General features: G+C 35.0%; 1 protein-coding gene and 1 pseudogene across 22 annotated transcripts in view; one reads left to right on the top strand and one right to left on the bottom strand.

The window, feature by feature from the left end:
* Positions 1–24,149, top strand: part of Cdc42bpa (CDC42 binding protein kinase alpha) — a 311,232-nt gene that overhangs the window by 117,501 nt on the left and 169,582 nt on the right. For all 22 annotated transcript variants that reach the window (XM_040277554.2, XM_040277548.2, XM_040277549.2 and 19 more), the window contains one exon: positions 21,766–21,859. In XM_040277554.2, coding sequence (XP_040133488.1) covers positions 21,766–21,859 — 94 coding nt within the window. The remainder of the gene's footprint in view (positions 1–21,765; positions 21,860–24,149) is intronic.
* Positions 3,001–3,374, bottom strand: LOC101966713 (small ribosomal subunit protein uS10 pseudogene; annotated as a pseudogene).

Below are 24,149 nucleotides of genomic sequence, written 5' to 3'. Positions count from 1 at the left end.
GCAACTGCTCCTTGCTTTTCCTTGTTGAAAGACTCAAGCTTTCCTCTCTGGAGAGGGTGAAATAAAGGTTCTCTAAATCCTTTGAGGACCCATGTATGGGAAAATTTACCATCGAAACATGGGGGACTTACTAGAAGAATTAATCTTACATTTTGAATATTGATACCACCCGCTATGCCCCCTTCAACATTTGATTCTTTTTTAAAAAAATTTATTTATTTATTTTCATTACAATCCACATTTGAGTCTAAAGATAGCAATGGCCAGGCTTATGCCCTCTAGGCAGGAGATTGGGAGATTTTTTTCTGAGGAATTTTAAGCAGACCAGTTGAAAGATCTGCAACTGTGAAGTTCAGATATTTTCCCAGTGAAGGAGCAAAACCAGATTACTATACAGATAATTCCATAACCTTTCTAGCACAGTGCTCTTAAATGTGAATGGAATAGTCAGGGATCTCTAATCTGTGGTAAACTTTTAAGATTAAAATCCAAGGGCTGTGGTGTAGCTGGTAGAACATGCTTAACATGTACCAGCCTTTGATCCAAACATAAAAAAAAGATCAAAATCTAAACCAGAGAATATTACTCAGCCATAAAGAAGAATGAAATTATGGCATTTATTGGTAAATGGATGGAACTGGAGACTGTCAAGTTAAGTGAAATAAGCCAGTCCCAAAAAACCAAAGGCCTAATGTTCTCTCTGATATTTGGATGTTAGCACAAATAAGGGGAGGGGAGGGAAGAGTAGACATTCTTTGGATTAGATAAAAGGGAATAAAGGATGGGAGGGGGGATGGGAATAGGAAGAGAAAGAATCGGGTATAACTTTCCTATGTTTATGTATGAATATATGACCAGGGTAACTCCACATAATGTAAAACCACAAGAATGGGAAGTTATACTCCATGTATGTATAATATATAAAAATGCACTCTACTGTCATGTATATCTAAAAAGAACAAATAAAAAAATACAGTGAAAAAAATCTAAACCAGAATAAACAAATAGAAGAAAAGAAACTTGGGGGAAACATAACTTAAGGAAAAGAAAATCTCTTTCCTTACTGATCATTAATAATCTCTGAGAGATAAGGACATGTGACATATATGAAAGACATTATGCTATAAAGAAAGGATCCTCAGAATAGAAAAAGAAACTTTTGACATTAAAATGATAATACATGTAAAGGAAAATTATTAGAGCAATTAAAAATACAGCTGAGGGTTATATCCTAAGAAATAGGAGAGAAATGAGGAAACCGTGGATACTAGAGAGAACAGTGGAGAAAATTGTAGGATCATTGATATATAGGACTTTGAAAAGATGATAAAGATGAAGGGGATGGAATTATCAAAGAAATAGTAAATAAATATTTTATAGAGCTATAAGACATGAGTTTACGTATTTAAGGAGACCACTGAATGCTCAGTCCTTTCAGTCCTGTGATTGAATATTGTCCCATTCCAAGATACATCACATCCCTAAGGATGGTATAGGTGAACAAGATGAACTAATGTAAATTATGAATGTAGTGATTGATAACTTGGTAGTTTATTATATGCTGTGTTTAAAGTATATGATGCTATTCATTATTAAGTATTTATAACTTTCACATTGGCTTTATGTACTCTATTAGGTTTTAAGTTTGGAGAGGCATAGTATGAGATCTTCCTCTCTAATGTGCTCAGAGGATATAGTGTAACAGGTGTTGCTGGAAGTTTTTTTTCATCTAGACTGAGAAAGGCTTGTGGTAGTCAACAGTTTCTTACTGGGGTATTAATAAGTTACTGCAATATAGCATTCCCATTGTCAAATCATATTTTAGAATACTTGCTGTTATATTGGGATTTAGACAATGAATCTTATCTCAATTTGAAAAAGAGGTGCACCAACCGTTACTACATTTGGTGTCCACTGGATTGAATTTACTGATAATCAAGTCTCTGTTTCCTTTTTCCTGTCTATCTGCCTTGCCCTTTCTCCTCCTCTCCCTTGCTCTCTTCCTCCCTCCCTCCCTCTTGACACCCTCCTTATTCATAATGGACTTAGGTAATTTAAAATAAGAACATATAAAATAGATTAGTGGAGAAATATAAAAAGGAATAAGGAGGTAAAAACAAAATTATATTTAAAAGTAAAGAAACTACAGCAGGGAAAATTAACCAGTGAACAGAAATTGTTAAGTTTATGTTTTCATATTTTTCATGCTTGCTTTTATTTATTTTTCTGGTAGAATTTTTTTTTTCATGTGAAAATGTTCAAGTTTTAGAACAGGCTATGATCCTAAGGACTAAGACATACTAGTTTTTTGTTGGACAAAATCTGTTTCGAAGACAAATTCAGCAGGTTTGGAGAAACTTAATGAAGTATGTGTTCTTTCCTATTCCCCCCCCCCAACACTTTAAATATTAGCTTGGATAAGTTGTTAGGATAGCATATATTTGTGAAGTGATCTTTCTTTACCCTAGTCCAAAAACAAAAATAAAAATGTTAACTTATTTAGGAATTCTTCATAATTCCCATTTTTCCTCATCTTACCTGTTTCATATTCAATACTTAGGATTGGCAATTTTTATTAACCTCATTTTCTTGATGTTAATAATGTTTTAGAGAATGTTATTAGCTTTATACTGATAAATAACAGAAAAAGGAATTTAATAAAAAATTTTTTTGGGGGAAACACAACAGAATTAAATTCTAGGGAGTTTTTCATGCCTATTCCTTAAGAATTTTATGTAGGATAGGTATATCCTGGGCCTTCACCAGGGATTCAGGCTGATTTCATCTCTTTTAGTTTAGATTTGTGAATACTATTTGGTAGTTATCCTCTTAATATGTGTAAAATCATTACTTTATAATTAGTTAGAATCACTTGGAGGCCTGAGACTTTGTTAGAATTCCCTTTAGTCCCTCCCTCATAGACCTGAGTCACATTTTAAAGTTGGAATTTTTTAAAATTTTATTTTAACAACTGAAAATCAATTTATTAAAACAGTTGACTTAGGCATCTGCAATGGTGACTTCAACTTCCACTCCTGGCTCAATACTGATGGAAGTAATCTGCTTAACAATTTCAGAAAGGCTGTTCAAGTCAACGAGTCACTTGTGGATTCTCATCTGGAAATGATCCCATGTCTTGGAATCTTCACCACAAGGTGTTTGTCTTGTAGTGATTCTCAAAGTCTTAGTAGGCATGCGAACAGGTCCTTTAACTTTGAGATTCTTTTTCTTTGTGCCCTGATCAAGTCAGCACACACTTTCTTGAGCACTTCATGATTCGGCTGGTAAGGGTAATTCTGATTCGATGAATCGCCACCTCTGGTTCCACAGGTGTCTTTCTGGTGTCTTTAAATGCCATGGCTGCAGCGTGGCTTCCTGACTGACTTGTTCCTCAGCAAGAGTGAACAGCGGTGAGTCAGGAACAGAAACTGTCAGGAGAGGGCTCCTCCATACCCACAACCGCATCGCTCTCAAAAAGAAAGCTGTAATTTTTTATATTGCCAATGGAGGAGCTATCTGTGTAATATCCTGAAATTATTAAAGAATAGGTATTGTTGTAGTTCAGCATTGTTACAGTAGAGCTATAGATAAACTCAGGACATGTACCATTCTAGGGATTATTTTACATAAAGATAATCATTTCATTAAAGTTCATTGATTGGTATTTAGTTACTGCGAGGAATTTGGGTCAGCTATAAAGTTAGAGGGGAAATTTCCAAAAGAACACCCTCAATTCTGATACCAATTCAAAGTTTCAGGGTTTTCAAAACCACCCCAACCTCTGATAATTTTGCAGGCAGACTCATTGAAATCTGTTATACTTAACAGTTATGATTTGTTACCTATCAGAATATAGATTTAAACCAGCTAAAGGAAGATGTGAGTGGGGTAGAGGTTAAAAATACCAAAAACAGAACTCCCATCATCCTCTCTTGCAGGAGTTAATACATGACTGTCAAATGGAATATTTGGAAGTACACCTGAGCCTTTTTCCACTGCCAGTGTGACTACCCTTAGTCTTCTCCTCTACTCCTAGAAGCTGGGATGATGCCTTTAATTGTAATCCCTTCTAGAGTCAGAACTTAACGTGGCCTATACAAATGATACCCATCATAAAAAGACAAAGGTGGGACCTTAGTTTGAGTAAGATTAGCTCTTCACTACACAGTTCACCATCTGGTCTTTAGACAAGGTGCTCTTATAGCAAACCAATACTATTTGTCAGGGCATCTACAGTAGTATAACACAGACACAGCAGTGGTATCAATGTGAAGATATCTGTTATTTGGAGTAAACAGTGCAGGATAAGGATAGATTTAAGGAAACTGCTAATCTGATCTCTAATGCTATCATATATTTTCATATTTAAAAAAATTTTTTTAGATGTCAACAGACCTTTATTTTATTTATTTATATGCAGTGCTGAGAATCGAACCCAGTGCCTCACACATGCTAGACGCACTCTACCATTGAGCCATCACCCCAGCCCTATTTTCATATTTTCGTACTAATTACTTGTTTCCTTCTTTTTTTCTACCACTGTTTGTACCAAATGGAAAACTTGTGCAGAACTATTAGCATAGGGGTGGGAGGGAAGGGCAGTGGCAGGGGTTTAGTAATGATGGTGGAATGTGATGGGCATCATTATCCAAAGTACATGTATGAAGATATGAATTGGTATGAACAATATATATACAAACAGATATGAAAAAAAAGAAGCTGAAAAGAAAGAAATTACATCCTTCATTTTATTATTTTATTGGATCTTCAGAAGGCTTTAATTGAATCTCCCCATACATTGGATTGTCCACATCAGTATTATTGTAAAACTGTTTACATAAGGTGGTTGAATCTTACCACCAAGACCAGTGTTATACCATATCCCAGTATGGAAGTAAATATAACCTGAAAAATGAAAGTCAGAAGATTATGGCGTATTAGTAGAGTCCCATTGAGTTAGAGCTGACTAAAACACTGTCTTAGGAAACAAAGACAGTTTTATAGACTTAAGCAAGAAAGGACAGTTAGAGGGTATAGTTAAAGGTGTGGTTCTCAGAATAGAAAGTAGTGTTTTTTTGCTGTTTAATAGCTGATAATTTGGCCGCTTTGGATTTATCCAGGGGATGGAGGTTTTGATCATGGGAAGAGGGGTAGGGAGGGCAATTGAAGAAGAGGAATAAGATCATAGGAGGGCCACCCATGACCCCTGAAAATTCTTGGTCTTTTGGTGTTTATTACAAAACATTACAGTTCCCAAGAAATCATTCACAAATCAAATACTATTGACTCTTAATACAGTTTTACAAAATTGATTTTTTTAGTAATATGTTGTCTATCCAAATACAAATATTTGTCATATAGTAAGCATGAAGACATATGTTAATATAAAACAAGATAGAGGATCATAATATAATATTTACATAAATTTGCTTCATAATATTTTTTATTTAAGTGAACATTTTATTCTGAAATAATGTCAGATTTACAGAAAGTTGTAAAGGTAGTCCAGAGACCAGTGTCCTCTTCATTTATCTTTCCTGAATTGTTCTGTATTAGCCAACTCACTCATCATAGGACCTTTTCAGTGATGGTGGTTAGTGGTTTAATCTGTGTTTTATCATACCTTGTTTCCCTGCTCTTCTTTTTCTCACAGTTTCTTTCTCTTTCAGCCAATTTCCTCTAAAGTTGAATTTGATATATTCAAATAGTTATTTCCATAAATACACATAACTTTAAATTTCATGGTAATCTCTCTTTGAGTTATGCTGTTAGTGTTGTCCCTGAGTTGCTTTCACTGTTGATTGTTGTCTGGATGGGTTTTGAAGGATTAGGATTTGGACAGCCACCATTATTTTACAGTACCTGGAATTTTATGATCATTAATTTTTTATTATTCACGTAGAAATTTTTTTTTCCTAGTGCTGAGGATTGAACCCCTGGGCACACTCTACCACTAAGCTATATCCCCAATCTTTTTAGTTTTTATTTTGAGACAGGGTCTGGCTGAGGTGCCCGGGCTAGCCTTTTGTCCATGCTGGCCTCAAATTTGCTGTCCTTGCTATCCTTCTGACTCAGCCTCAGTAACTGGGGTTATAGGCATGTGCCGCCATGCCTGCTTTCACATAGAATTCTTAAAAAAAAAAAAAAAAAAAAAAAAAGACAATATGCAATGGAAAAAGAGAAGTTGAGAAGTTTGAGAGAATTTTATCAATAACTTTTCCAAATTGTAGATGAGCCCCAAATTAGTGTTCCCATTAAGAATTCTAATGAAAGGGTATCTATGACAAAATTTTACTAGTGTAACTTTTCTTTATTACCGATATACCATTTCTTTTGAAAAATTGAGAGTATCTATTTATTTAGTTATTTAAAAGCCTGGACATACTATTATTATGATTTTATATTATTAGATCATCAAGTTAAGGGCTTTTGAACAGTAAAAAAATGTTTTTTTTTTTTTTTTTTTGTTGTTGTTGTTGTGCTGGGAATTGAACTCAGGGCCTTATGCATGTGAGGTAACCTCTCTACCAACTGAGCTATGTCCCCAGCCTTTGAACAGTGAAAATAGAAAGCATTCATAGTTATTCAACCCTAAATACTTTGTGGACACTTAATAATATATGATAATAGAATTTCTTTTGGCATAATTATAAAAGCATGGAATATAATTTGTTTTATGCCAATCCCCAGTACTTCTCTTTTCTACCCCATCCTCCCATCCCTTGTTCCTTTCCCTGTGTTCTACTGATCTTTCTGCTATTTACTTGTGTTTTATTTTTATTTTAAATAATGTGTTGTGGAAGTACAGGATGGTGAGATTCACTGTGGTATATTCATATATGTACATAGGAATGTTAAGTCGGATTCATTCCACTATCTTCCTATCTCATCCTTTCTCCCTACCCCACATTCCCGTTTGTCTACTCCACTGATCTTTCTTAAATTCTTTTTTGTAAGCCCCCTCCCCCCTTGATTTTGGATTAGCTTCTGCATATCAGAGAAAACATTTACTTTTGGGAACTGGCTTGTTTCACTTAGCATGATAGTCTCCAGTTTCATCCATTTACTGGCAAATACTGTAAAGTAGTTGTTCTTTATGGCTGAGTAATACTCTGGTTGTGTATATGTACCACATTTTCTTTATCCATTCATATGTTGAAGGGCACCTAGATTGGCTCCATGTCTTGCCTATTGTGAATTGTGCTGCTATAAACATTGCAGTGGCTGCATCCCTATAGTGTATTGATTTTAAATCCTTTGGATATATACTGAGAAGTGGGATAGCAGGGTCATGTGGTGGTTCTGTTCCTAGTTTTTGAGGAATCTCCATACTGCTTACCGGAGTGTTGGTACCAGTTTGCAGACCCACCAACAATATATAAGTGTACCCTTCCCCTACATCCTTGCCAACATTTATTATTACTCATATTCTAGATAATTGCCATTCTGTCTGGAGTGAAATGTCAGTGTAGTTTTAATTTGCATTTCTTTTAATTGTTGGACATTTTTTCATATATTTATTGACTGTTCAGATTTCTTATTTTGAGAAATGTCTGTTTAGTTCCTTTGCCCATTTATTGAGTAGGGTTTTTTTTTTTAAACAAAAAGTTTTTTGTGTATCCTAGATATTAATGCTCTATCTGAGGAGCAAGTGGCAAAGATTTTCTCCCATTTTGTTGGCTCCCTCTTCACGTTCTTGATTCTTTCCTTTGATGTGAAGAAGCTTTTTAATTTGTTGCCATCCCATTTATTGACTTTTTGATTTAAGATGCAGTTTGGTTGTAGTATTACAATGTAGCATGAGGCTTTTTTTTTTTTTAATACCTGTAGGTAAAGTGGTGGTGTATCACAATGCAGTGTGGTATTTTTTTCTGTATGTATATATGAAGGGGAGTAGGAAGAACAAAAAATAAAAGCATTCTTATATGAATCCTTTCTTCTAACCCATATAAACAATAAGAAGGAACTGATTGGGAGAGACATGCTGCTGATGGGAAAGAGAAACACATGCCTTAAATTAATAGTTCTTATTGATCAGTTGCTATGCAGTAATCTGATTTTCAGTGTATGAATTGGGTCCCAACTAATATGATTAAATAAGCTTTCTAGTCAGTTTTGATGTCCAGCCAGGATTAAAAACTATTGCTTTATAGATGAATGAATTTTAAACTCACATTTTACTATTATAGGGATAATACTTGTAATAATGATGCATCTGACTTCCTTTTTATATAGTCATTGTTTTGGAATGCTTTTAAAAATTCTTAACTGTTATAAATGAAAATATATATCATTATAAATATTAATTTTGATTTATTATTTTAAAATAATGCTTTTTTAAAAGTTCAGTGTTACTTAGAAATTTGAATAATCCTTTCACAGTGATAATTTAGAGTTCATCTTATCTAAACATTTCTGTCACTTTCTCAGTTTTCATGGGTTGTCATTTAATATTTTGCCTGTCCTTTCACTTCCTTTATTAAAAGTCTTTGGTATCTGATTGGCTGGCTGTTGCAAGATGTCACTAACTCAGAGTGGATCTGAATGCCAGATGTTATTTTGCATCTTATATCAGAAAATGGAATTTGTTGTGCTGTTATTCCACTTATCAATTGCTATATAGTATGCTGTGTTCTTCAGAAGTAGGCACTGATATGGAAATGGAAGGTGATCCTCAGGGATATACAAAATTACATATAAGAGGAAAGGAGGGGTAAGACAAGATAATACAAGTGGAAGAAATGATTTACAGTAGAGGGGGTAGAGAGAGAAAAGGGGAGGGGAGAGGAGGGGAGGGGAGGGGGGATAGTAGAGAATAGGATAAACAGCAGAATACATCAGTCACTAGAACGGCAATCTGTAAATCAATGGAAGGGTAACTGATGTGATACAACAATCTGTATACGGGGTAAAATTGGGAGTTCATAACCCACTTGAATCAAACTGTGAAATATGATATATTAAGAACTATGTAATGTTTTGAATGACCAACAATAAAAAAATTAAAAAAAAAAAAGAAATAGGCACTGAGCCAGTATGTATTATGCAGGATATTTAATAGGGATTAATACTTGTGGAAGGGAGTTGAAGAAAGCAGGATTACACTATGGACCAAAACCTCAGTCAGCCCCAACTGGAGTTCTGAAGAGGCTATTGCATCTGAGTTATTGGTAATTTGATCAAAATGGCCTGATGATGCAGCCAATGTATTTCTAATAAAGTCATTCAGTGCATATGGCCTGCTCCAAGAAAGGCAAATGTTCCTCTGAAGGATCTGACTGATATCTGGAGCAAAACCCTTTATTGAAAGAGAAGGCAACCATCTCTGTCCACCCTACACCCAGAAACATAGAGGCTAATATAACACAACTGTCATGTTTTTTGCTCACGAATCTGCAATTTGGTACTAATTGTCTCTTCATGGTGTAGCATGAATTTTAGTGGCCCACTTGGGGTTGGAAGATCCACCAGGATGTCTCACTTACATACCCAGCTGCCCATCAGTTGGGTTAGGCGTCAGCCAGAGCTGTTGTTAAGAAACTTAAGGATAAGCTACTTAAGTTTCTTATCAACATTATGACTAGGTTCCAAGTACAGGTGCCCCAAGAGAATAAAGAATTACATGATATCTTTATGTCCTAGCCTTGAAAGTCATCGAGTCTCAATTTCACAGTTGAAGGCGCAGTCATAAATAAGGCTGTCCAGGTTTAACCAGAACAATTCCTCTTGACGGGGGAGTAGCAAGAGTCTAGATGAGATTGTAGAATGAGAGATTTTATTGTTACATCCATGAAATTTAAAAGCCAAAGGTGCTTTATTAGATATAGATTGGCTGCATCTGTTAGAAAACACAGTGGTGGTTCAAATATCCAAGAAGGGGTTGTGAATGAGTGAGATCTTTCTCAACACTCACAGAAAACAACTAAAAATCTGGTGGCTCAGCGGTAGAACGCTTGCCTGGCAGGTGGGAGGCCCTGAGTTTGATCCTCAGCATCACATAAAAATAAATAAATAAAACAAAGGTATTCTGTTTAACTACAACAAACAAACAAATAAACACAAAACAAAACCAAACTAGCATCCTAAAAGCACTAGAGAATAAGCAGAAGCAGGTAGAGCTGATAGGAATGTACACTAAAAGAAGAGGCATGTGAAAGGAGGTTACTTTTTTGCAGCTCTAGGCATGGGTTTGGGTGAAGACAACATGATAAACAATGTGGCTTGGACACAGTTAGAAAAACTTCAGTCGTTATTGTTCCTGAAGTATGAAAGCTGCATTTTGGGAAATTGTGTTTACTATAGAGGGGATCTAAAATCTATGGGCCCACATTTCTGATTTGAAGCTGCTCATCTAAAAGAGAAAAGATATTAACTGAGACTAGAACTTCTAGAATAACAAGTTTGCACTTTCAATGTGATAAATCAGTTGATAAAGCAAAAGGGTAGGTGGCAACAGACAGACAAACCACTAATTGGAGAAAAATAGAAGAATCCAGATTTCAACCATTAAAATTCATTGTGTTCAAGATGTAGTTCATAATTACCCAGTATTTCAGGATATAGTCCATAAATATCCTGAATAAACATGAAAATGTGATGTATTTCCAAGAGATAATAATACAAATCATTTCTGAAATGACCCAGAGGTAGAAACTAGCAAAAAAGAATCTTCAAGTGGCTGTTGTAACTATTCTTAAAGTATCTACTCATGGTAAATGAAAAGATAGGAAACCTTAACTGAGAAACACAAACAATTTCTAAATCAAATGGAAATTGAAAATACAATATCTGAAAAGAAAAATTTCTCTGTAAAAACTATGGAGATAACAAAGTATAGACTTGGAGATAGATGAATATGAATTATTGAAAGTTGAAGAACAGGGAGAAAAAGATTAAAATGATAACACTTCAGGGACCTATTGGGAATACCAAAAGATCTGTGTGCATGTACTTTTGAGATCCAGAATGAAAAGAACAACAAAGGACAGGAAAAAAAAATCTGAAGAAATAATGGCCCCAAATTGTTCAAATCACATTTAAGATACAAACTAATGTATTTGAGATACTTAATGAATATGAGAAGATGAACATGCAAAAAAGGCCATGTCAGTGTCTATAGTGAAGCTATTGAAAGCCCAAACAAGCAAATTTTGGAATCATCAAGGAGACACATTACCTATAGGGAAACCACAATTTCATTAAGAGATTAATTCTCATCAGAACGTATTGGAGCTAGGAGATTGTCAACTAAGAATTCTATATCAAGTAAAACTATCCTTCAAGAATAAAAGTAAGGACTTGGGCTGTAGCTCAGTGAGAGAGCACTTGCCTAGCGTATGTGAGGCACTGGGTTTGATCCTCAGCACCACATAAAAGTAAACAAATAAAAATAAAGGCATTCTGTCCATCTACAACTACAAAAAATATTTTAAAAAGAATAAAAGTGAAATAAGTTATTAGGAAAAAGAAAAAAGAATTTATTGCAATAGACCTGCAAACAACGCTAAATGAAGTTCTTCAGGCTTCAGGGAAATGATAGTAAATGGAAACTTGAGTATGCAGAAAGGAATCTAAGGCACTCAGAATTGTAAATATTTAGATAAATACAATATAAATTTTTGCCTTATTAATTCGTAAAACATCTGACTACTCAGAGCAAGTGATAATATTGCCTTTTGGGGTTTATAATGAATGTCTAGGTAATATCTGTTTAATAATTGTGAAGGGATAGATGTAGAACCACAGAGTTTTAATATTTCTTTTTTGTAAGGTAGTTAAAAGTATTTTTAAGTGGACTATGAATAATAAGGTTGTGGCCAGGTGTGATGGTATATACCTGTATTCCCAATTACTTGGAAGATTGAGGCAGGAGGATTGTACATTTGAGACTAACTTAGGCAACATAGCAAAACCCTGTCTCAAAATGAGAAGGAAAAAGAAACCTAACCTTATTAGGTTATAACTTATAATACCTAGAGCACCACTAAGAGAAAAGATACAAAGAAATTATGATTAAAAAAAAATCCATCAGAGATCCAGGACCAACTAACTTTTAGTCTGGGAAAAGACAGGCACCTCCAAGGAGAGTATCACTGAGTGAGCTACCCCCCCCCCAAAAAAAAAAGTAGAGTGTTTCATTTTAGTACAGGAAGGATACCATTAGGGGAATGGAAATCATGCTTTTGGAAAATGGAGCCAGGAGAGATGGTTTAGTCAGCTTTTTTCCTGCTGTGACTAAATGACCCTACTGGCACAACTGTCCAGAGGGAAGTTTATTTAGAGGCTCACAGTTTCAAAGGTTTTAACCAATAGATAACAGGCTCCATTCCTCAGGGTTCAAGATGAGGCAGAACATCATGGTGGAAGGGTATGGCAGAGGGAAGCAGCTCACATGATGATTAGAAAGGGGGGAGAAAGAGAGAGAGAGAGGGAGGGAGGGAGGGAGGGGTCGGTCGGTCTCCACTTGCCATTTACAAATATATACCCCCAAACCATGTCCCCAGTTCCCACTTTCTCCAGCTACACCCTACCACTTCAGTTACCACTCAGTTAATCCCTATCAGGGATTAATTCACAGATTGGGTTAAGACTCTTAATAACCCAATCATTTCTCTTCTGAACCTTCTTGCATTTTGCAGAGGTGAGCTTTTGGGGGACATCTCTCATCCAAACAAGAGGAAACTGGAAAAAATTTATCTGAGTTAAGAGAAGAAATAGGAGAAAGTGGTATAGTTGGGAGAATAATCAACAGTGACAGATGTCATGGAAGTCATTGGAGGTTTCAAACTGAAAAGATTGTACTTATATAGTAAAAATGAAACCCAATTAGTATCTATGATTTTTAATTATTTAGAGAGGTTTTATCAAATACTGAGCATAAAACAGTTTTTAGGAGACCTCTGTCTTTTTTTCTCTAGGTAGCATTTTAAGATGCCAAAACCTTGATTCAGTGATCAAATTATTTGTAGAGAGAATAAATAAATATTTATCTACCCATTTCTCTTTGATTCTGTCTCTTCAAGATGACTGAAAGGGAAGTTTTGGGGATTGAAGGTACTGTCAGTTAAGTTAGTGTCACCTACTTTGTACTCAGTGTACAGGAGAGCTCTTTCAGTTCCTTTACCCTACCCCCCTACAAATTTGGATGAAGTATTTATGTATCCTTGTAAGGTTAGTGAGAACATTCTTGTGAAGTAATTAAGAGTATTCTTTATTCAGATGATGGGTGTTGTTCAGCAGACTTATCCAGACCCACAAGCATTTGTGGGAATGTCAGTCTGTGGTGTCTGTTCACTTTGCCCATATTTAAAAAAACTTAGAGTGGGAAAAAAAAATCTAGGGCTGTTCTTGTATGGGTTAAATCCATTTTCAGTCATATCTTATATTACTTCTCTCTAACGTTTTTCTTTTGTCCACTGTAAAATTAGATTTAAATGAAAATGATAGAGAATCCTTAAGGAAAAAGGAAACCACAAAAGGTCAAGATGCAGTCTTTTGTTGAGAACGGAGGAAGGGACATTTTTCTTTGCCTTGCAGTGTTTTGAATTTCATATATTAGTTCATGAATTTGTATATTAGGTCTTCGAAGTGCTTGGTAGTTTAGGTCATATTCAGTGCCTAAATTAAATTAGATGGAAAAGTCATTTTTTCCTCCACCTTATGAATTCTTTAAATTCTATCTCTTTTCAGCATTTTAATCCTTCCCTCAGTAAAAATAAGACTTTTTTTTTTTTTTTAAGGCATAACATAACTAGGGGAAAGTAGCTCATCTTTTTCAGGCCTCCTTAATCTGGAGGATTTCCATCTGCCTAAAGACTGACCATTTTAAGAGCAGAGAGACTTTCAGCAATGGAATAAAATGAATGAGGATGTGCATTGAGTTAGTAGGCAACATATTAAAATTACAATTTTATTTATGTTGGACAAGCAGAGATAGATTAGTAATATCATTGTAGCATTATGTATTTTATTTATGATCTCATTAATTGTTTTAACTAAAAATATTGATGACTTCAGATGCTTCAGTGGCTTAGTTAAATAATTTATGTATAATTTGATTAAATGATTCAGAGATTATATATGTACTTTGATTTTAAATTAATTTCAATTAATACTGTATATAGTAAAAATGAAACCCAATTAGAATAAAAAAGGTTTAAAAAAAAAAGTTGATCTTATCAAAATTGAGAGTAGAATAGTTGGGAAAGAGGAGGAAAAGATTGCTCAAGGGATACAGTATTACATATTCCTAGGGGAATATGTGCTGGTTCTAAGGCACAACAGGGGGAATGTGATTAATACTAATACATGGTATATCTCAAAATAGTTAGATGAGAGTAATTTGAATGTAAATAAAATAAAGAAATAAAAGTTTAAGGTGATGAATTTGCTATGTACTCTGAATTATTGTTATCTAATGTGTACAGGAATCAAAATACATCATATTGTACCTCACAGATATGTAGAGATACTGTATATTAATTGAGATAAAAGATAACATTGAAAAGTAGTCTCATTTCACACTTCTTATGCCTGCTCCCTTGTGGCACATATATTGAATTCCTTTAAGCTGTTTTTCTGGTATTTAACCCCATATCTCTAATGTCAATATCTATTTCCAGATATTTCAAGATTTTAAAATTCTGGACAGTTTGATAGGATGTTTATTGACTACCTCTTATGTTATTTAAGGATTTACCTATTTGTGTCCCTCCTATATTTTCTCCTTCATTCTCTCACTGATTCTGTTTTTACTTTATTCTGTAGTTAATACATGATAGAGACTTTGTATATATGATTTATTACTGAGCCAAGAAGTGTGTTTCTTTTCTGGTGTACTATTTTCCTATACTTAGTAAGGGCCTCTGTTTTTTAAGTTGTTTGTCCAATATGCATGGTGTTTTCCTTCTGTATATACCAAATACCTAACAATCATGCTGCTGCTTTGAGTTCTCTCTCCTCCTCATCCAGTTTTCTTCTTTTTTTTCCCAGGTTAAACATATTTTTTTTTTTAAAAGAGAAAGTGAGAGAGGAGAGAGAGAGAGAGAGAGAGAGAGAGAGAGAGAGAGAGAGAGAGAATTTTTTTTTTAATATTTATTTTTTAGTTCTCGGTGGACACAACATCTTTGTTGGTATGTGGTGCTGAGGATCGAACCCGGGTCGCACGCATGCCAGGCGAGCGCGCTACCGCTTGAGCCTCAACCCCAGCCCAGGTTAAACATATTTATTTCCTCAAACATTTATCATTCTCTTATGGTAAAAACTTCCAAAATTCTTTCTTCTAGCTATTTGTAATATATGGTACATAATTATTACCTATGGTCCCCACATGAGACCTTCTTGCTTCTAAGAATACCTTAGAACCTATTGAACCTTTCTCCATCCTTCCTCCCTCATATGATAACCACAATTCTTATTCTCAACTTCTCTGAGATCAGCTTTGTTTTAGATTTTACATATAAGTGAGATCATATGGACTTGTCTTTCTGTGCCTGGTTTATTTCATTTAATGTCATGATTTTCTGTTCTAGACACATTGTGGTAAATGACAGGATTTCTTTTCTTTTTTAATGGCTGAATAATATTTCACTGTGCTTATGTGCCATGTTTTCTTTATTCATCAATTGATGAATACCCAGATTGTTTCCAGTTCCTGTCTATTGTGAATAATTCTGTAATGAACATGTGAATGCCAATGTCTCTTTGACATACTGATTTCATTTCTTTTGGATATAGAACTAATAGAGGGATTGATGAATCAGAGGTAGTGATAGTTTTAGTTTGTTGAGAAACCATACTTTTTCCTGTAATGGCTGAGATAATTTACATTCCCACTAAGAGCATATAATAGATTCCCTTTTCTACACATTCTTACCAGCACTTGTTATCTTTAGACTTTTTGATACTGGCTTTTTTACTAGGGAGAGACAATATCTCATTGTGGTCTTGATTTGTGTTTCCCTGATGACCAGTGATGTCAAACACTTTTTATGTACCTGTCTGTCATTTAGGTCTCATTTTGAGAAATGTCTATTTAAATCTATTGCTGCACCCCCCCCCCCCATACTGAAGATTGAACATGCAGGTGCTGGGTTTCTGTTCTCGAGACTAAAAGGCTCAGGGGTCACTCCAGTTAAACTGGGCTAACTGGGCTGCACAAAGAGAGAGAGTGAGAGCACGAATTGACCCCTTTTATTGAGGAGAAGCTATTCAAATGAGGCAAGGGGTCAGGTTTCAGGGGGCTGAGTCTATCTTCATGATGTCCACTGTCAGCAGGTTGACTGATACCTGGGTAGGCCACATCCAAGGGCACGGTTAGAGAAGGGAACACACACAAGGCACTTCCATGGAAGATTCTATCCTAAACAGGGCAAGGGGTTATATTACAAAGGAACAGGTGAGCATAGTTTCACTCATGGTGCTGTAGCAAGACATACCCATGCTCGAGACACTGACCCTCGAACCCAAGAAGGGTGGGGAAAGCTCTGCCACATTTCTGTGACTGAGCGCCTCAGCACCCAGCCGGGGAGTGTGACTTAGTCAAGTGCAAGGTTGGTCTCCCACACCCAGGGGTGCTTAACCACTGAGCCATATCCCCCCCAGCCCTTTTTAAAGAAATATTTTGTTTAGAGATAGGGTCTTGCTGAGTTGCTAAGTGCCTCACTAAGTTGCTGAGGCTGGCTTTCAACTTGCAATCCCCCTGTCTCAGCTCCAGAGCCACTGGATTACAGGCATGCACCACCACACCTGGCTTTATTGCTATTTTTAAATTAGGTTTATGGGATTTTCTTTCTCTTCTTCTTTTTTTTAAATTTGTTCTTATTATTTAGACAGTAGAATGTGTTTTTGACATATTATACATATATGGAGTATAACATCCCATTCTTCTGATTGTACATGATGTGTAATTATATTGGTTATGTATTCATATATGAACATAGGAAAGTAATGTCCAACTCATTTCTACTATCTTTCTTATTTCCACTTCCCTTCCTATTCCTTCATTCCCCTTTGTCTAATCCAATGAATGTTTAGTCTTCTCTCCACTTATTGTGTGCTAGCATCCACATATCAGAGAGAACATTAGGCCTTTGATTTTTTGTGATTGGCTTATTTCACTTAGTATGATAGTCTCCAGTTCCATCCATTTACTGGCAAATGTAAGGCCTTTCTTAACAATCACATTTCTACTATTTAGACAGATCAAATGGTACATCAAGTTAATTTATTTTCTTTTTCCAACTTGAGGACAATTATCATTTACCTTTCTTTGCTGTGTTTTATTTATCATACATACATTTTCCATCTTCCAAGATTGCAAGTGAAAGGACACTTGCAGAGTCCACATACAGTCCAAAGACCATGCCACACACCAGAATCCCATGCAAGAGATTTATTGTAGGTAGCAGGAGGCATACTGACAAGGCTGTGCCTCCCAGGAGAGCAGCAGCCTGTTGGCTCTCACAGAGCAGCTTTATAGCCCGCAAGAGGAATCTCATAAGCTGCTTGGGAGTTTAAACTGTGGTGGGGTTGGTTGTAAGCTGCTTAGGAGTTTAAGCTGGGGTGAGGTTGATCAGTTTCTTTTAGCAGGCACATGTTCTTATGGGAAGTTAAGTAGCGTTGCATCAAATCAAAACTTTGGAAACTCTAGATAAAATGGTTCCTGACCTAAAATGGTGAATCTGATGCCAATATTGATCTGATGTCAGTATTGTTCTGATGACAATAGCAAGTTCACCTTTTATCTTCTGTTATCTTTTCTCACATTTACTTCTGAGTTTTTTCCCTTTTAATAGTGTAGTCATTTTGTTATGGTTTCTGGAAGGAATAGACATAAATATGTCTTCACCCAAGAAGATCTTAGGTGCAGATAAAGGAGTAAGAAAATAAGAAACATGGGGATTTCTGTTTTCTACTTTTATATACTACATTGGTATGTAATGCCAGTTAGTTACATTTGCCACTAATTACGTGTGTAATTGTTTAATCCTTGTCGCATGTGTACTTGTGAGGTTTAATGTTTTTGTATACTATTGTATACAGTTGTATTTCTTTTATTAATTGCCCTTCATGATCACTATTAATCTCTTTTTACATATTAAAATTTTCAACTGGTTTCATATGGTGAAAATATGTAAGCATTTCTTTCCATTACAACTTTTTAAACAAATTACTCTTCTATTTTTAGATAACTATTGTTTTCATTTTCCTATACTTTTTATTTTCTTCTTCATTGGGAGAATCAATTTCTAGAATAAAGAGAATAAAGACAAAGAATAATCTGATGTAATGCTCTGATATAATTAGCTTTATATAAAAGCATGAGTTTCATTATGAGAGAAAGTGAAGCCTGTGATTATTTATCAATTGTCAGTCTACAGCCTGAGATCCCGGGTCTGCTTCCCAAATATCATGCTTTAATTTTTCTCTTAAGGAATGAGCTGAAATTCTTCTATAAGGAAGAATGCACTGATAGGAGTACAGCCAGTACCAAGTATATTTTCTAACTTCAACGCAGTTTGACAAGATAGTAGAAAAACCCAACAAAAAGGGAAAAGAAGTCAAGGTTGTTGACTTTAGAAGCACCTTAAATTTCCTCTGTTGTAAGGGGACAGCAGCTTAGAAGGAAAACTATAGTAAATATAAGGGAAATAACAGAAGCTATCATGATGGGAGTCTAACTGTATTATTCCTTTTTTTAAAAAGAGCATTAAAATTATAGTATTTGGGTTCATTTTGCCAAAATCATACATGAAGAAATTTGATTTCAGGCCCCACTTTTCCTCCTCTCCTCCCTTTTTCTATTCTCCCTCCTCTACTAAACTTCCTTTCTTTTACATATACATAAATGTGAAATTCCCTTTGCACATTTTATATATGAATATAACATGATTTTGTTAAATTTATTCCATATTCTCTTTTTCCTTTCTTCCTCCCTCACTCTCTTATTCTCCTTCTTGTACCCCACTGATCTTTCCTGTATCATTATGATATACAATCTTCTTGGCCAACTGCCACCTTTCTTTTGCTTTGCTCTTGCTTCCACATATGAGAGAAAACATTTGACCTTTGATTTCTGAGTCTGGCTTATTTCATTTAGCATGATTTTCTCAATGTCCATCCATTTACCAGCAAATACCATTATTTAATTCTTCTCTATGGTAGAGTAAAACTCAATTTTGTATATATGCCACATTCTCTTAATTTGTTCATCTCTTGTTAGGCACTTCAATTGATTCCATAATTTGACTATTGTGAACTGTGCTGCTATAAATATTGAAATGGTTGTATTTGTATATTGTGATGATTTTAGATCTTTTGGATAAATACCGAGGAGCAGGGTAGCTGAATCACAATGGTGGTTCCATTCCTAGTTTTTTGAGGATTTCCACACTGCTTTCTAGGGTAATTGTACTAATTTGCATACCCTTCAAGAATGTAAGAATGTACCTTTTTCCCCACATCCTTGTCAGCATTGATTACTGTTTGTGTTCTTGATAATTTCATTCTGACTGAAGTGGTATGAAATCTTAGTGTAATTTTCATTTGCATTCCCCTAATTGCTAGAGGTGCTGAACATTTTTATCATATTTTTGTTGGCCATTTGTGTTTCTTCTTTTTGAGAGTGTGTTTTTAGTTCTTTTGCCCATTTATCGATTGGGCCATTTGTTGGGAGAGCATTGAGGGTTTTTTTTCTTGAGTTCTTTATATATTCTGGATATTAAAAGTTCTTTATATGTTTTGGGGAAAAAATCCCCAGTCAGCGGAATAGCTGGCAAAGATTTTCTCTCATTTTGTAGGCTCTTTCTTCACTCTTAATCATTTTCTTTACTGTGCAGAAGCTTTTTAATTTGATGGTATTCTATTTACTGATTCTTGGTTTTTATTTCATGAGCTTTAGAGTTCTTGTTGAGGAATTGGTGCCTGCACTTATATGATGGATTGTTTACCCCTATATTTTTTTCTAGCAGTTGCTAGGTTTCTGGTCTCATTTCTAAGTCTTTGATTGATATTGATTTGACTTTTGTGCAGGGAGAAAGATAGGGCTATAAATTCATTCTTCTACATATGGACATCTAGGTTTCCTAGCACCATTTATTTAAAGGGCTGTCTTTTCTCCAACATGTGTTTTTGGTACCTTTGTCAGTATTAGATGGCTTTAAACATTTGAGTTTGTTTCTATGTATTCTATTCCATTGGTCTTTGTATCTATTTTTATGCCAATACCATGCTGTTTTTGCTGCTTTAGCTGTATATTATAATTTAAGATCAGGTTTTTTGATACCTCCTGAATCACTTTCCTTGTTTAGAATTGGGTCTCTCACTTTTTCAAATGAGATTCATTCTTCCAAATGAATTTTAGGGTTGTTTTTTCATAATATTATTAACCTCTATTCAAATAAATTTTTAAAAATGAATAAAATTTACATTTTATTAGAAAAATGCAAACTACCCTAGAAGAAATAAAAACTATCTGAATAAGTTAAGAATGAAAATCTCCTCCACAAAACTCTAATATCATATTTTTAATGGCAGTTCTTATTCCCCCATTTAAAAAATTGTCCCAATCAAGAATGTTTTCATTACCCCAGAAAGTTTCTTTGTGCCCAGTACAGGCCAGTAGGCTGGATGAGCCATGGGCCATAATTTGCCAAGCTATGATGTCTTCAGTGAACAAAAGCATACTACAGTTATATCCACATTATATGTGGGAAATCTCAGGGATAAAAACCTGTAGTGTTATCATTCAGATTCAAATGACTTTATTCTTCTATTAACCCCATGGCAATAGAATTTTTTAAAAAAGCAGATAAACTGTTTTTAGAAGATTCTCTTCTTATTCTCTTAAAATAGGAAACATTTGGAGGAACTAATCTCTTTCTTATTCAGTTACAATTTTTAGAATGTGATAAGAAACATTATTGCTGGATTCCTGAGAATCTTCTTTACAAATCATTTTATATGTGATTGTTTTCCCAAAGTTTGCATTCCAATGCAAAAAAAAATAGAAAACTGGTATGATATAATTTATTATTTAGATTTTGATGTCTTATAAGCCATTAACATCCACATTATTTAAGTATATTTAAATAATATAGGTAATCTATTATATATTTATTCAGTTCTTTTGCAAAATCAGTTTTATGAAGCAATTCCTTTGTGACCTACAGTACTTAAGAATTTGTCTATCTGTAGTTTTGCTCAGGGTCTAGGAAGTATTTTTTCCCTGTAAAATATCATAGGCTAGATGATAGTATTTTTGGTGGCTATTAGATAATTTTGACATTCTCTATAAAACAGTAATAGGCCTACCATAGCCACATTGGAATCTGTGTAAAATGTAAAGAAAACATAATAAGATTACCAGAGTACTTTTTATATCCAGGAAAACACTGAAATTGTATGTATTTAACACATTTTTAAGCTGGGCATGGTAGTGCAATACCTGTAATCCTAGTGACTCAGGAGGCCAGCCTCAATAACTTAGTGAAACCCTGTCTCAAAAAATAAAAAGTACTATGGGTGTAGCTTTGTGGTATAGTGCTCCTTGGTTTAATCCCCAGTAACCCCCCCCCAAAAAAAAACAAGAAAAAAAAGTTTCAATATTAATTATGAATCAGATCCTAAAGTTGAACTCATAAGTGATTGAATAGACTTTCTTAGAGTATTACTTTAAAAAGAAGTTGATATTTTTATCTTAACTAACCAACTGACTATTTTTAATTTTCTTAACTAAAAATTAAATGACTGTGTTTTTTTTTCCAGAGACATCAAACCTGACAATATATTGATGGATATGAATGGACATATTCGGTTAGCAGATTTTGGTTCTTGTCTGAAGCTGATGGAAGATGGAACGGTAAATAAAGAAATACTAAATTACTCTATCCACAAACATTTTCTTTATTTATTTTAGAAACCTACCAGTCTGTCTAGCTATTCATTTGTCTGTCTGTGTTCCATCTCCCTCCACAGTGGTGCTTGGACATGCTTGTTCATTAAAGGGCTTGTCTGTAAAGTCAGAAGCCATTTTACCTGCTCATATTCGTAATCTTGAGATTGATATTTTATGAGTGCTTGTTTGTTCATTAGCTGGTAACTATGTATTATTGTACTTGAGATATTTCTACATTTTCATAAGGTAAGGAAAAAGAAGACTCCTGTAGAAAAAGGAATGTTACTTTATCCCCACTTTTTAAAATTTATTTTTTCTTTCCTAATTATGTATTTATTCTGAGGGACAGTGCTCAACAAATGAATTCATTTTTTTTTCTTCCAGAAAATCTCCTTGGTTGTATGTTCCCATGCTAATGTATTAATTAATTAATATAAACTTTAATTGGTAGAAACTTTTTTTTGAGAAACTTTTTTTGTTTTGTTGTTATTTATTTATTTATTTATTGTTGGTTGTTAAAAACATTACATAGTTCTTGATATATCATATTTCACACTTTGATTCAAGTGGGTTATGAACTCCTATTTTTACCCCGTATACAGATTGCAGAATCACATCAGTTACATTTCCATTGATTTACATATTGCCATACTAGTGTCTGTTGTATTCTGCTGCCTTTCCTATCCTCTACTATCCCCCCTCCCCTCCCTTCCCCTCTTCTCTCTCTACCCCCTCTACTGTAATTCATTTCTCCCCCTTGTATTATTTTTTCCTTTCCCCTCACTTCCTCTTGTATGTAATTTTGTATAACCCTGAGGATCTCCTTCCATTTCCATGCAATTTCCCTTCTCTCTCCCTTTCCCTCCCACCTCTCATCCCTGTTTAATGTTAATCTTCTTCTCATGTCCTTCGTCCCTGCTCTGTTCTTAGTTACTCTCCTTATATCAAAGAAGACATTTGGCATTTGTTTTTTAGGGATTGGCTAGCTTCACTTAGCATAATGTGCTCTACTGCCATCCATTTCCCTGCAAATTCTATGATTTTGTCATTTTTTAATGCAGAGTAATACTCCATTGTGTATAAATGCCACATTTTTTTTTATCCATTCGTCTATTGAAGGGCATCTAGGTTGGTTCCACAGTCTTGCTATTGTGAATTGTGCTGCTATGAACATCGATGTAGCAGTGTCCCTGTAGCATGCTCTTTGTAGGTCTTTAGGGAATAGACCGAGAAGGGGAATAGCTGGGTCAAATGGTGGTTCTATTCCCAGCTTTCCAAGAAATCTCCATACTGCTTTCCAAATTGGCCTCACCAATTTGCAGTCCCACCAACAATGAACAAGTGTACCCTTTTCCCCACATCCTCGCCAGCACTTGTTGTTGTTTGACTTCATAATGGCTGCCAATCTTACTGGAGTGAGATGGTATCTTAGGGTGGTTTTGATTTGCATTTCTCTGACTGCTAGCGATGGTGAGCATTTTTTCATGTACTTGTTGATTGATTGTATGTCCTCCTCTGAGAAGTGTCTGTTCAGGTCCTTGGCCCATTTGTTGATTGGGTTATTTGATATCTTATTGTCTAATTTTTTGAGTTCTTTGTATACTGTGGATATTAGGGCTCTATCTGAAGTGTGAGGAGTAAACATTTGTTCCCATGATATAGGCTCCCTATTTACCTCTCTTACTGTTTCTTTTGCTGAGAAAAAACTTTTCAGTTTGAGTAAGTCCCATTTGTTGATTCTAGTTATTAACTCTTGTGCTATGGGTGTCCTATTGAGGAATTTGGAGCCCGACCCCACAGTATGTAGGTCATTGCCAACTTTTTCTTCTATCAGACGCAGAGTCTCTGATTTGATATCAAGGTTCTTGATCCATTTTGAGTTAACTTTTGTACATGGCGAGAGAAGGGGATTCAGTTTCATTTTGTTGCATATGGATTTCCAGTTTTCCCAGCACCATTTGTTGAAGATGGTATCCTTCCTCCACTGCATGCTTTTAGCCCCTTTATCAAATATAAGATAGTCGTAGTTTTGTGGATTGGTTTCTGTGTCCTCTATTCTGTACCATTGGTCCACCCGCGTATTTTGGTACCAGTACCATGCTGTTTTTGTTACTATTGCTCTGTAGTACAGTTTGAAGTCTGGTATGGCTAAACCGCCTGATTCACACTTCCTGCTTAGCATTGTTTTTGCTATTCTGGGTCTTTTATTTTTCCATATCAATTTCATGATTGCTTTCCCTATTTCTATAAGAAA

This window comes from Ictidomys tridecemlineatus, chromosome 10 (assembly GCF_052094955.1).
Source record: "Ictidomys tridecemlineatus isolate mIctTri1 chromosome 10, mIctTri1.hap1, whole genome shotgun sequence".
NCBI lineage: Eukaryota > Metazoa > Chordata > Mammalia > Rodentia > Sciuridae > Ictidomys > Ictidomys tridecemlineatus.
The sequence above is the reverse complement of the archived record's forward strand: the minus strand, read 5'-3'. Positions and strand labels throughout refer to the sequence as shown.